We start from the raw sequence: 14,471 nt of genomic DNA, 5'->3' as shown, positions 1-14,471 counted from the left end.
TTTCATTATTTCTAACTCTAGATCTGCTAGATACATGTTAAAGATGAAAAGACTCTCAACTGCCTTTGTTATATCGGGCAGGATATTACTGCTTTGTTTGTCTATATTTAATTAGAGTCTATTGTTTGTCCAACTTAAGAAAACCCCTGGAACTAACACAGAATATACAAGATATACACAACAGTTGTGTCGTGTGCCCAGGTGCATATTTGTGTATATCTAATTAAAGTCTATTGCTTGTCCAACTTAAGAAAACCCCTGGAACTAACACAGAATATACAAGATATACACAACAGGTGTGTCGTGTGCCCAGGTGCATGTCAGGGCTTCTAAAGGCGTTGAATCTTAGTATAATTATACGAGTATACGATAAGTCTAGTGAATAAAAGTTAATTTACATTTGTAATTCATTTTCAAAGTATTATTTCCTAGCTCTTGGTTTCAAAAATGTTACGTCTACAAATTAACGATACATGTATGTAAGAGTAAAATCTTGAGGCTAATTAATTAATGTACCGGTGATCATAAATAGGGATTGATTATTTAAATATATGTATAAGGGTAAATACGTCAAATATACCCGGCCTGGCACAGCATACAATTGTATGTACAAGTCATTAATATATTTTGCAATTGCCACATGCAGTAAATACGTCACCGGTAATTGGTAATTTTGTTTGTTAGAGAATTGATAGTTTAAAAATCATGTACATATAATTACATGTAAATATTTAAACATATTGGAACGGCGCCGCGATCATGGAAACCGGGAAATTGCGGGAAATTGAACAAATACCCTAATAGTATCAATGCATTTAATAAAAGAAATGGTTTCATTTTCTTTCTTACATTTTTATAGCTATAAATTAGATGAACGTTTATCTACTCGGTTTAAATTTATTAACTAAGAAAGCCTACTATAGTGAACCTAACGGTTTCCATTTAGGTATAATATATTTTTGTTCACTGAAGACCAAGTTCCGTATTTCATTCTAAATACATGAATGCATGTAATTTATAAATTAGATATAATTGATTGTTACAAACTGAATGGTTTGTCAAAATCTTTTCAAGTAAACACATTCAAAACAGTGATTCAATATCCACTGATATATAGGATATAAAACCGCTAATATATATGTAAGTTGCCGTGGCGCAGAGAAAGTGTGGTGATGCTAGTAAACTAAGGGTCCCAGGTTCAATTCTCGCCATGGCCGGTTTTTTGGTTTTTTTTTTTTTCATTTTTCTTTCTAGAACAAAAACCGTTTAAATACCTTTTCTTTCATAAAGTTAATATATTTTGTTGGAAATTAAGCACAATATTCAATTAAAAATTTTTTTAATGGCTTAAAGGTGGCTTAAAGGTAGCTTAAAGGTGGCTTAAAGGTGGCTTAAAGAAGTTTGGACATTAAGGACCTATAAGTTGTCCTTAAAGGTGGCTTAAAGGTGGCTTAAAGATAGTCTTTAAGCTGCCTTTAAGCCATCTTTACGCTTTCTTTAAGCCACCTTTAAGCAACACATATAGCTTAAAGGTGGCTTAAAGATCGTCTTTAAGCTACCTTTAAACACCTTTAAGCTATCTTTAAGGAGGACTTAAAGATGGTCATTCATCCTGTGTTTGTTTCACTTAGAATTTCTTGTTGTTTTCTTATTATTGATCCATCGTCCTTCTCAATTAACAATATTTGTTTATTAATATAGTTTCTTGATTCTAGATTAGCAAAATATTTTGTTGGTTTTTCTCCCTGGTCTATCCAATTTGCTTTTGATCGTATAAATTGACCTTTTAATCTAATATTCCTAATTTCTTCCAATTCATTGTGTTTTTCCTCAAGTTGTTGACTAGAATCCTGAGTCAAATTCTGTTCTAGATTTAAAATTTCCTTTTTAAGCTTATCTTCTCTTTCAAGAGTTTTTTTTTTAAATATAAGTTGAGTACGAGATAGTTTTTCCTCTTATTTCCATGAGCAGGGTATCTAAAAACAATTGGTCGCTTATAGTGAACTGTATATTATCATCCGGTACAGAGGATATATTGTCTTTATTGTACACAAAACAGGAGTATTGTTTTTTAATATCTATAACTATTTGTTTTACTATTTTGATATATTCTTTATCAGTTAATAGGGAGTTATTAAATTTCCATAATCCTTTACCTTTTAAGAATTCATTCTTTTTTATAAATAAAACAACTGGGGAATTGTCTGACCTATAGCTATTTTCTATTTTAATCATTGGAGACATATTTTGTAATGTATCTGAAATTAGGAAAAAATCCAGCCTGGCTTGTTTTACTGGGGTTTTCCTTCTCCATGTATACTTTTTCAGATTTGGATTGTTTTCACGGAAAAAGTCTTTAAGGTTTAAAATTTCAATTAGTCTTAGTAATTCAAGTCTTGATTTGAGATTATTCGAGCTTTTGTAATTCATTGAATCTAACTCTTTATCAAAAATTAAATTAAAGTCACCACCAAGAACAATACGTTGGTTCGTAAAAAGATTCTCAATATGCTGTAATAAGTTTGTATAAAATGTAGGTGTATCTAGATTTGGGCCATATACATTTACCAGTAGAACATGTAAATCATCAACAGAAACATCAAGAATAAGAAAGTTACCACTATCATCTTTAAATGTTTTGTGAACCTCTAATTCACAGTTGTTGTTAAAAAGAATAGCTACACCCCTGGAGTTTGACTTAAAAGAACTAAAAAAAGCTTTATAACCCCATTGTGATTTAATCATATTTTCTTCTTTTTCTGTAAAATGGGTATCCTGTAAAAAGTATATATGATAATTTTTGTTTCTAAGGGTTTGAAAAACGTCTTTCCTCTTGTTTCCATCACCAAGGCCCTGACAGTTTACTGTTAGAATTTTAAGGAGGTTTTCTTGGTGTTTGTTTATTTGTTCTACCGTGATATAAAAAAGTGGAAAAGAATACTGCACCCCCACATTGTGTTGATAGAGAAAGAAGAGTAAAAAATAAGTCGTGAATCCAGGATGCACATACGGGTGAACCAAAAAAAATGATTTAGATATCAACCTTGCACAGAGAAGATTAACCAAAGATCATTATGGATCTAATATTTAAGAGAATAATGTGTATGTAATAAAAAGATTAATAACAATCAGCGTGAAGGTAACATTAAATGTAGAGTAACTCTTCGTAAAAGAAAATAAATATAGTAATACGAGAAGGTTGTGATTTGGCTAGGTAGCATCAGTAAAATATATACAAGTCGTCACTGTTAACGTCTCAGGAGAAACACAACCTTAACTTGAGTTACATACTTCTTTTAACGTTAGTAATGGACATGACATTTCCACTCTACATTAATGTTCCATCAACGTGGTGTGAATTGTGGATGACAAAAAGAAAAAAAGGAACAAAACTAAATGCAGGAAAAACTTACAATCAATGAATCATGTGTACATCGAGAATGTGTCCCGTTAGCACCTCAAACAGGAAATAATAAAGTAGTAACTAACACCGGAGTCAAGACGGTTGGAACACATTATTTCCGGCATCGTGGTCAATAAAAAATCCAGTGCTTTATATAATTTTGACACATCTATGTAGTTCTTTTGATCCCACATAAATAGAAAAAAAAACATAATTGTTTTCTATATAAAAAATATGAACGAGAAAAAAAAAACAAAAAAGAAAAAAAACAACAACAGTGGTCCTTCATATCAACTATGGGCTGAAACGAAAGGGGGGGGGGGGTTAATCTAGAATTACGAATTACAACAAAAAATAGATAAACAGTGCAAAATTATCACCTCATAATACTCAAAGAATGATTCCTTATTCCTCATTTACAATCAATTTCCTTTATAATTATCCACTTTATGTGGACCCACAATTTACAAATAAACAATTCTGTTAGGAAATCAATCACAAAGTTTTGAATGTTTCTTAGTGTGATGCATGTATCGAACAAGTGTTTGTGAATCTTAATATGTCTTACAGATGCAAATAATATAATGTTGAAAAAAGATGAAGGGTTGCTTTGACGTCATTGCAACCCTACCTTTCAACAACATAATAAAATTTAAAATAAAATTTATATCGTGATTACATAAGATGATATTGACATTTCAACTTACTTTTATGAATAATAATTGTGTAAAGTGTTGTGCTGATTGCTGTAAAGTTGAAACCCATAGATCTAGAAGACGAATATTGTTGTTCTAGAAAAAAAAAAAACAATCCGAGAGATACAAAAAACGCTGAAATGATATATTGGATATTACAATGTGGTATCAGTTATTAGTTAGAAAAGTCAATATAGTATTAATAGTATTAATGAATGATTATTGAATGTGATTTTTGTCCCGTTATATCATTTATACGGTCGATAAATGACCCAATTATAAAAGCCATGGTATCATAATTTCTAAATATATACACAGGACGAAAAACAATCCTTAACCAAGTCCTTGAAGTGGCTTAAAGGTGGCGTAAACGTGGTTTAAAGGATATACAATCTTTAAGCCACCTTTAAGTCACCTTTTAGCTGAGCTTATAGGTCCTTAATGTCCAAACTTCTTTAAGTCACCTTTAAGCCATCTCTAAGGCACCTTTAAGCGTCTTTAAGTGGCATTTACGCTCACTTTAAGTTGTCTTTACACCATTTTTAAGTTCCCTTTAAGTCAAGTTTGATCAAGCTGAACAATTAAAACATATATTAAATGCAAAAGCTCTTGTATAGGGATGGGTTTTAATTGTCGCTTCATTAAACACAGATCGCTATCATCAACACTGTTGCAATGGACAAAGATTGCCGTTATAAAATTCTTTATTTTTTTTTTTTTTTTGGTTTCAAAATTATTGTAGGTTTGAGCGCAGTCTCTGTATCTAAATCTGTGCATAAAATGATGATAGAGTATGTTTGTTTCCTATTATGAATTAATCGGTTAAATCTCTCTCTCAATGCATGATTTAATTTGATAATCGGTTTAAAGTATGTATTTTTTTTTAAATTTTAATTATTTCTAGGTCTATTTTCTAGATCTGCTAGATACATATTAAAGATGAAAAGACTCTCAACAGCCTTTGTTATTGCGGGCAGGATATTACTGCTTTGTTTGTCTAGACAAAGTTTTGATCGTTTGTGTATATCAAATTAGAGTTTATTGTTTGTCCAACTTAAGAAAACCCCTGGAACTAACACAGAATATACAAGACATACACAACAGTTGTGTCGTGTGCCCAGGTGCACGTCAGGGTTTCTAAAGTCGTTGAAATCTTAGTATGTATACGATACGTATAGTGAATAAAATTTTATATACATTTGTAATTCATTTTCAAAGTATCATTTCCTATATCTGGGTCTTAAAAATGTTACGTCTACAAATTAAAGATACATGTATGTATTAGTAAAATCTAGAGGCTAATTAATTACTGTACCGGTGATCATGAATAGGGGTTAATTATTTAAATATATTTATAATGGTATTTATGTCACATAACCGGCCTGGTACATCATACAATTGTATGTACAAGTATATGTATACATCATTTGCAATTGCCACATGGAGTAAATAAGTCACCAGTAATTAGTAAAATTGTTTGTTATAGAATTGATAGTCTAAGAATCATGTATACAATTAAATATTTAAACATACTGGAACGGCGCAGTGTTCATGAAAACCGGGTATTTTCCATTGAGGTATTATATATTTTTTTTTTCGCTGAAGACCAAGTTCCGTATTTCATTTTAAATACAAAAATGCATGTAATTTATAAATTATATACAATTTTTTGTTACAAACTGAATGGAAGTCAAAATCTTATTAAGTAAAAAAGTCACATTCAGTATATTGATTTAATATCCATTAATATATAAGATGTAAAAAACCACCAACAAATATATAAGTTCCCGTGCTGGTAAACGAAGGGTCCCGGTGTCATATAATATTTTGAACCCCGCGATATATTGAACCCGGGTTCAAAATATCGCTGCGATATATTGAACCCCCCCATAAAATATTGAACCCAGGTTCAATATTTTATGGCCGCGATATTTTGAACCCCCCTCTATTTTTCATTGGTATTGGAGAGGGGGTTCAAAATATTATGGCCGCGATATATTGAACCCCCTACCTTTTTCCAATTCCCATTGGATAGGGGGTTCAAAATATTATGGCCGCGATATTTTGAACCCCCCTTTATTTTTCATTGGTATTGGAGAGGGGGTTCAAAATATTATGGCTGCGATATATTGAACCCCCTACCTTTTTCCAATTCCCATTGGAGAGGGGGTTCAAAATATTATGGCCGCGATATTTTGAACCCCCCTCTATTTTTCATTGCTATTGGAGAGGGGGTTCAAAATATTATGGCCATGATATTTTGAACCCCCCTCTATTTTTTCAATTCCCATTGGAGAGGGGGTTCAAAATATTATGGCCGCGATATTTTGAACCCCCTCTATTTTTCATTGGTATTGGAGAGGGGGTTCAAAATATTATGGCCGCGATATATTGAACCCCCTACCTTTTTCCAATTCCCATTGGAGAGGGGGTTCAAAATATTATGGCCGCGATATATTGAACCCCCTACCTTTTTCCAATTCCCATTGAAGAGGAGGTTCAAAATATTATGGCCATGATATTTTGAACCCCCCTCTATTTTTCATTGGTATTGGAGAGGGGGTTCAAAATATTATGGCCGCGATATATTGAACCCCCTACCTTTTTCCAATTCCCATTGGATAGGGGGTTCAAAATATTATGGCCGCGATATTTTGAACCCCCCTTTATTTTTCATTGGTATTGGAGAGGGGGTTCAAAATATTATGGCTGCGATATATTGAACCCCCTACCTTTTTCCAATTCCCATTGGAGAGGGGGTTCAAAATATTATGGCCGCGATATTTTGAACCCCCCTCTATTTTTCATTGCTATTGGAGAGGGGGTTCAAAATATTATGGCCGCGATATATTGAACCCCCTACCTTTTTCCAATTCCCATTGGAGAGGGGGTTCAAAATATTATGGCCGCGATATTATGAACCCCCCTTTATTTTTCATTGGTATTGGAGAGGGGGTTCAAAATATTATGGCTGCGATATATTGAACCCCCTACCTTTTTCCAATTCCCATTGGAGAGGGGGTTCAAAATATTATGGCCGCGATATTATGAACCCCCCTTTATTTTTCATTGGTATTGGAGAGGGGGTTCAAAATATTATGGCTGCGATATATTGAACCCCCTACCTTTTTCCAATTCCCATTGGATAGGGGGTTCAAAATATTATGGCCGCGATATTTTGAACCCCCCTCTATTTTTCATTGCTATTGGAGAGGGGGTTCAAAATATTATGGCCCTGATATTTTGAACCCCCCTCTATTTTTAATTCCTCCCCCCCCTGCTTCAAAAGAGCCATGGGGTTCAGTTCTAATTTTCTTTTTCTATCCTTGAATTCAATTAAGTGTATCGCCTTCCAACATAAATTGGGACCATGCACCACTTCCCTTGTTGTTACATGCATTAATAATTGTGAGTTAACAGAAACAAAGTGATATTATTTTCTACAGAAGTTATCTCTCTTATCAGAGGGACATTCCACCTTAAACTGTATCTAAATGCTACTAAACTGTCAAGATACTGTATATGGAAATATTAGCCCCTGTTTAATTTTCGCTCCTTATGCCCTTGTTGTCAACGGGCTAATTTACAACTATGTAAATTCAAATGTTTCTAATCATCTTTCTTTAAAGACAACTGCTTCTGGGCGAATTTAAGATGGGGCAAAACTGATTGCAATACCCTGGTAGTAGAAGGGCAAAAATTAAATAGGGCAAAAATAACCCTGTATACAGTATTATTTGTGTGGAGTTCTTAATGGTGTTTTGACAAAAGTTATGACCATTGATGCTCAGGTTAATATCATTATAATTTAGTGATGTGGCTATTTGGGCCTCTTGTTTTTTTTTCATAGATATTAGGCCATCTTTTAAAAAAATATTTGTTTGGAATTGCCACCTGGAGGTTTTTTGACCCAGGAGGGAGGGAGGGAGGGAGGGATTATTTTTTATTTTTAAACTTGAAGTTTAACTAATTAAAAATTGGTAAAAATAAAAATCTCCACATTAAAAAAAGTTATTTTTCATTGTTTGCAAATATAATTTTATCAGTAATGGGTATTTTAAAAAGGTGGGAGGCAATTCCAAACAAATGATAATTTTATTTTTGCCTTATGGTTACAAAACATTGAATCTTCCTCTTATTTGAAATGAATGCATGCTGAATTTGAGTACAAAAGAATCACGAGAAAAACAGTTAGTTATATTATGTTTATATCATAAACACTATAACTTCAAATACAACAAACTAAATAACAAACAGACAGATTCATCATTAATCATCAAACACAAAAAATACAATGTGTCACAGTGTCCTTCTGAGAAATACCAAGGCAGGCATGGTGGCACCAACGCAAACACTTTCCACACTGAACTTGTCGTTTGTAGTTGGATGCGCAGAATGGTAGGTCGCAAGCAAGGCCTTTGCTGTCCTCTCTGCCTTTCCCAAGAAGTATCTTTGTCACATACACCCTGTAGTCCATAGCATGGCACTGGCGCATAATTTGGGGAGGCATTTTTCTCAACACAGCTGCAGCATTCTGAAAGTAAATTGAAATTGCTGCATTAAAGCATTATAAAATTGTGTGATACATGTATGTTATTAAGCTGATACAAATATTAAATAAATCAAAAATGAAATAAGTATCTGAAACAGTATTGGAAATAATACTGGGAAATCATCATCATTGGGATATTGAAAATTAAACTTAAAAATTACTTACCATTAGGACAAAAACCCCACATGAGTTGCCATACCTCTGAGATGATGAAGTGTTGGGGGTATGGGTCCATGTCAGTGGTGTTTCTGGGTCAACATCGAAACGAGCTTCCATGAAATGCCTATAACAAATAGAAGACCTTAATCATTAGAATGCAAATTATCTTTATTCATTTGAACAATCAAAATGAAACTTCATACTAGAATTATATATCTGTTTTGTTTTCTGTTAAATGCATTTCATATAGTTTAAATATATATATTCATGTAAGTTTGTTCAACTGAATTCGGAAAGCTGGATCGTCGTTGCTTTTTCAGACTATATTTATCTCTGAGAGATTTAACATGAGCTTATGATATGTAAAGATAAGAGAAAAATTCAAATTTTCATATAAAATTATCTTTTAAACTACTAATATTATAGTGAATGGCTAAAATTAAAAATTCAAGATAAATCTGATGGTAACAACCTAGCCTCTGTATCCAAATATATAATCATTTATTTACCTCCAGTGACTTATGTAGCGTTCCTCTCTCTGCTTGTTTGGTAAGGAATCCAAAACCATGATGGTTTCAAATTTTGGGTAGCCAACCATCAAGAACCAATGGTTCTGGTAGCATACAGGCAAAAGGAGTACTTCATATAAATGAAGGGGAACCTGTAATTGAATAAAACAAATTTGCAAAACTTTTCACTCTAAACTTGAGGTCAGACCTACTTATCTTCTATTATTTTCCAATTCTCCACAATGTGTAGATTTTCACTACAGCTGTATTATTCCATAACTTTATTTCATTTATATTATTCTTTGCTATTTGGATATATAGTTTCAATGAAAATATATATTAAGACTATTATAAGCATATTGTAAGCAAGACTCATCTTGGATACAAATAAGAAATTAATTTTCAGGGACATCATTATCAAAAATTAAGAAATATCTTATTGCAGAATAAGTAGTTTAACCTTTTTTTGTTTTTTAATCATTTCAAATTATAATTACCTTTTCAAACATCCACGATGAATAATCTCCACTTTCCCACTTTGCTGCCAGAAAACAAGGAAGAACATATGCTGCATGTGCCTCTCTTAAATTTGTTTGCCATGTCAGCAACCCCAGATAGGAATGGATAATCTGAAAAAGTCAAATAAATCAAAGTTAGACTTGACTTTAAAAAAAAATCGAATTCTGCAACTTTTTATACAGTGCATTGTAAATAGAGTTAAATGTTGTGACTCTTACTTTACTTTTAATTGCACTATTGATTTTTAAGTTAGATAGAAAATGTACTGTGTTCATATTTACCTTGTCATTCACCCAGTTCTGAGAATCCAGAGTGCTGAAATCCTCTTCTTTCAAAACAATGCCACCAACCCTATAGCGATGGATATCTTCTCTTGTCTTCATAATGGAGGGAACTGGCTCAGCTAAGGGAACTTTTTCAAAAGTTTGAATCAATTTGGCAGCTTCTGTGGCATGTTTTTCCGACTCAACAAATAAAGCAGAGGCAAGCATTAGACCTGGAACTATCTGCGATGGGTCTGCTAAAGACTGTCTTTTCTTTGACTGAACAATACGTAGAAGGTCTTGCATACAGAGGTCCAGTTCATCATCATTGTCTCTTTGGCTGTCCAGGTAAAATGACATCATAGGGCAATGTTTCTGTGCAAGTGACATGGCAGACATAGTTCTTGCTGGGCAGAAGTTCAAACTCATGCATCTGTTTATGACATCCATAATATCTTCTTCTTTGTAGGTTTTCAAATGTTTGGCAACTCTTCTTCGCTTAGGGAGGGTTTCTTCAACTGGAGCTGATCTTTTTCTTTTCTGTGGTCTTTTCTGCCTGTCTTCATGAACATTAGGTATCGCAGAAGTCCTTAGAAATGGTCTCATGGCTGGGATGGGAGAAGGTTTTGTAGTGTTGGACTTTCTTCTGTTTGGAAGTTCTTTTAATTTTGAGTTTTTGGACTTTCCACCCACATTCTTGTGCCTGTGTTGATCAACAGCAGTCTTGTTATCTGTGGCACTTGCAGCCTTTGATCGTCTGGGAAGAATTGGCCTCAATCTACCTGTTGCTGCAATGGTTGAACTCATTTTATTGCGACGTCTCTCAAGTCCACAATTTTTCAAGGAGGACTGCTTTCCTCTGGACTGCATGGCCTGGATTTTCTCAACATGTTTACCATTAGGTTTCTCCATTGTCTTTTGCAGATTTTGTTGATAAGGCTTGATGCTCTTAATGTTCACAACTCCTCTTCTTTCCACAAGCTTAAAAACACCTTTCCCTACACATGTTGAGATGGTATATGGTCCAATCCATCTGTGAGCCATTTTGTCACCTTTTCTGTTGATTCGCTTTGCATTCTTGAGGAGAACTTTTTGGCCAGGTTGAAGGCTGTGGTTTGATCCATGTCTCTTATCATAATAAATCTTCTGCTTCTTCTGTTCTTTGCTGATGCTTTCTTTGGCATTTTCCCTGGCCTTAATAAGCTCTACAAAGGAAGTCACTCTGTCATTGTAGATTTCAGCAAACTCATCATCTTTAAGGGACATCTCTGTATTTGGCACTGATGTTGGAATATCCACTTGAACTGGCAGAACTGCTTTTCTTCCATAGAGTAGGTAGAATGGTGTCTCTTTTGTTGATTTCTGTTGACAAGTGCGGGCAGCAAAGGCAACTTGATGTAGGTATCGGTCCCAGTCATCTTGCTTTTCATTCACATATTTGGCAAGTGCAGAACAGAGAGTCTGGTTGAAGCGTTCTGTAAGTCCATTTGTTTGTGGATGATATGGTGCTGATACACGATGCTCAATCCCTAACATCTGGCATAACTCTTCATTCAAAGCATTACAAAATTCTCTTCCTTGGTCAGTGATTAGGGTCTTGATGCAACCATGTCGGCAAACCACCTCTATGATGAACTCACAAATTTCTTCTGCATTTTTGGAGGGCAGGGCTTTCACTTCAACGTACTTGGTCAGGTAATCTGTCAGAACTGCAATATACTTGTTCCCCTTTTTTGTTTCCTGGAGAGGTCCTACAAGATCTAATCCAACCATGGAAAATGGGTCACCTTGAACTGGTATCGGATGTAACACAGATGGTGTTTTCGTAGACGGTTTTCTCGCTGGCATTTGTCACAACTTCGCACATAGTCAACAATGTCCTGCTGCATTCCCATCCACCAGTATCGTTCTCTAATCTTCATTGCAGTCCTGTTCACTCCTTGGTGTCCAGCTGAAGCACTAGTGTGACATCCTTTTAGAATGGCATCTTTTTCATCAGCATGTATAACCCTTACTAAGGAATGCTTTCTGTGATTGTAGAATAAAGTACCATCCTGAAGTGTAAAGACCTTTGCCTTTCTCCGATAGTTGTTTTTCTGGGTTTTTGTCTAAAAATAGCAAAACATGCTTTTTGATATTCATTTTAATTTAAATTTAGATACTGTAGATACTCTACTGTTGATAAAAATAATGGGAAGTATTTTATTAGGTCACCAAAGGTACTCATTTGGCTTATTGTGATCAGAGGTTGTCTGACGCTATTTGTCATGCATAAAGCTTTTGAACATATTCACCAGTTTTTTTTAGGTCTCCTGAGTAAACTCAGGTGACCAATTGCTATCCGTTTTTGTCTGTCTTCATGTGTTAACAATGTCACATTTTAACTTCTTAAAAACTACAGGGCTAATTGTTACCATTTTTGGTGTGAAGCAGCTCTATGGTAAGAGAAATCTAAATTGTGAAATTCATGGATCTACCACCCCTGGAGCATTACAGGTGGGGCCAAATATGCAGAAAAAAAAGCCAAATTTTCAAAAAAAAATTCTCTACTCCCATACATGTGAGGAAAAAACTGAATGCATTGTTATGATGTCCATGAAGCCCTCTACGAAAATTGTGAAATTCATGGCCTCTGGGTCATGGGTTCTTGCTCTAGGGTGGGACCAATATGGCAATAAAGTAAAAATGTATTAAATCTTAGAAAATCTTCTACTTTACTCCCACACACGTGGGCAAAAAACTGAATACATGGTCATGATGTCAACTAACTTCTCTACCAAAATTATGAAATTTATGGCCCCTGGGTGGGGGGGGGGGGCAATATGGCAATATAGTTTTAAGGCATATAATGTTTAAAATCTTCTTCTCTATTCTCACACATCTTTATGAAAAACTGACTTCATAATTATGTTAACCAGGAAGTCCTCTACTAAATTTTTTTTTTTTTTTTTTTTTTTTTTTTTTTTTTTTTTTTTTTATTCAAACTTTCATGTACAAGTTATTTGCATCTTCTTATATGTTTAGTTTACAGTGCATACACATCACATATTCACTTCATTTGAGGATATAAGTATAATATAAACACAGTCACATAAAAAAGCACACGTACAGACAGGTGTATACACCGACAGACAGACATATATATGCACAAACAATCTTGAAAACTTGCTTTTATCACCCATGAAAGTTGGAGTATTTTTAGTTATGAGGTGGGGGGGGGGGGGTGAAAGAGGGTGGAGAAAGAGAGGGGAACACTATCTATCAAAAAATCATATATATGCAAGAGGATACATAAAAGTAGACTTAACATTTTTTTTGGTCAATATTTGCTTACAATTTCCTTGCAGCTATTATAAACACATTTTATAACAAATCGCAAATAGTTTGCCAATACTTTTCATACTCAGCAAATTTACAATTCTTCAACAACAGTAGTTTCTCAATATGTATTCTATCAGTGACTGTTTGTTTTAACATGAGCGTCGAGAGGTTTGGGACATTCTTATACTTACTGGCAAAAATAAATTGTTTTACTGTAAGAATCAATATGTTTTGAAGTCTATACATATTTCTGTTTTTGAATTTACCAAAAAGTATAGTTTTTTTATCAAATGTCATTAAAAAATTAAACTTCCTTCTTAACCATTCTTCAAAGTAGAGCCATATTTCTTTGACATGAAAACAGTCCACAAATAAATGTTCTATAGTTTCTATGTCTTGATTACAGAAAGAGCAGGCTGGTGAATCAATTATATTGAGTTTGAAAAGGTACTCATTTGTTGGCAAAATTCTATGTAAAATCTGGAATTGCAACCATTGAAATTTGGATTCTTTCGAGGTTTTAAATGGGAGTTCAAAAATATTATTCCATTCTATTTCTGTAAAAGCAAATCCACTTTCTGTCCACTTCTTTACTGAACGAATTGATTCTTTTTTGTTATCGATGAGTACATAATACATATCCTTACATCCTTTGCTTTGTTTGTAAAAAATACTGAGAGAATTTGGAATAAATGGTCCATATTCTACCTTATTATTATTTAAGGCTTTTAATCTTTCAAAAACTGCTCCTTTCAAACTCCTATATTCTAGAAAATTGGTCTTAACATTTGAGTTTTCAAGAGTTTCAAGGCTTACAAAATTGCCTTCTTCTGTCATCAAATCTTTAATAAATTTATAACCACAGTTGAAATAATTCTTAATAAAAATTGATGAGTTATTAATTTTAATATTAGGATTAAACCATATATGTTCATTAAGTACTTTTATGTCATTTTGGCTATAGGACATAACAATTTTTACCCAATCTAATAAAACTTCTTTCCAAAACTTGTTACTTATCTTATTGCTAATATTGGTAATAAAGTCTGA

General features: G+C 33.6%; 1 protein-coding gene across 1 annotated transcript; it reads right to left on the bottom strand.

Annotated features, from left to right (window-relative positions):
* Positions 1 to 8,076: 8,076 nt before the first annotated feature.
* LOC128163909 (uncharacterized) lies at positions 8,077 to 11,909 on the bottom strand. Its single transcript, XM_052827593.1, has 5 exons — positions 10,119 to 11,909; positions 9,816 to 9,947; positions 9,319 to 9,470; positions 8,816 to 8,933; positions 8,077 to 8,632 (listed from the first exon to the last, which is right to left on the bottom strand). Exons 1-5 carry the CDS (start codon positions 11,871 to 11,873, stop codon positions 8,375 to 8,377), a joined length of 2,415 nt encoding a protein of 804 aa, XP_052683553.1. The 5' UTR covers positions 11,874 to 11,909; the 3' UTR covers positions 8,077 to 8,374.
* Positions 11,910 to 14,471: the final 2,562 nt, after the last annotated feature.

The sequence above is a fragment of the Crassostrea angulata genome, chromosome 9 (assembly GCF_025612915.1).
Source record: "Crassostrea angulata isolate pt1a10 chromosome 9, ASM2561291v2, whole genome shotgun sequence".
NCBI lineage: Eukaryota > Metazoa > Mollusca > Bivalvia > Ostreida > Ostreidae > Magallana > Magallana angulata.
This window is presented reverse-complemented; position numbering and strand designations above follow the sequence as displayed.

Excerpts from the sequence above, each read along its gene's own strand:
- LOC128163909 (XM_052827593.1), bottom strand. The coding sequence starts at position 11,873 with ATGGTTGGATTAGATCTTGTAGGACCTCTCCAGGAAACAAAAAAGGGG. Across the intron at positions 8,934-9,318 it reads CGCTACATAAGTCACTGGAG|GCATTTCATGGAAGCTCGTT; the intron begins GTAAATAAATGA and ends TATTTGTTATAG. Across the intron at positions 8,633-8,815 it reads GTGGGGTTTTTGTCCTAATG|AATGCTGCAGCTGTGTTGAG; the intron begins GTAAGTAATTTT and ends ATTTACTTTCAG.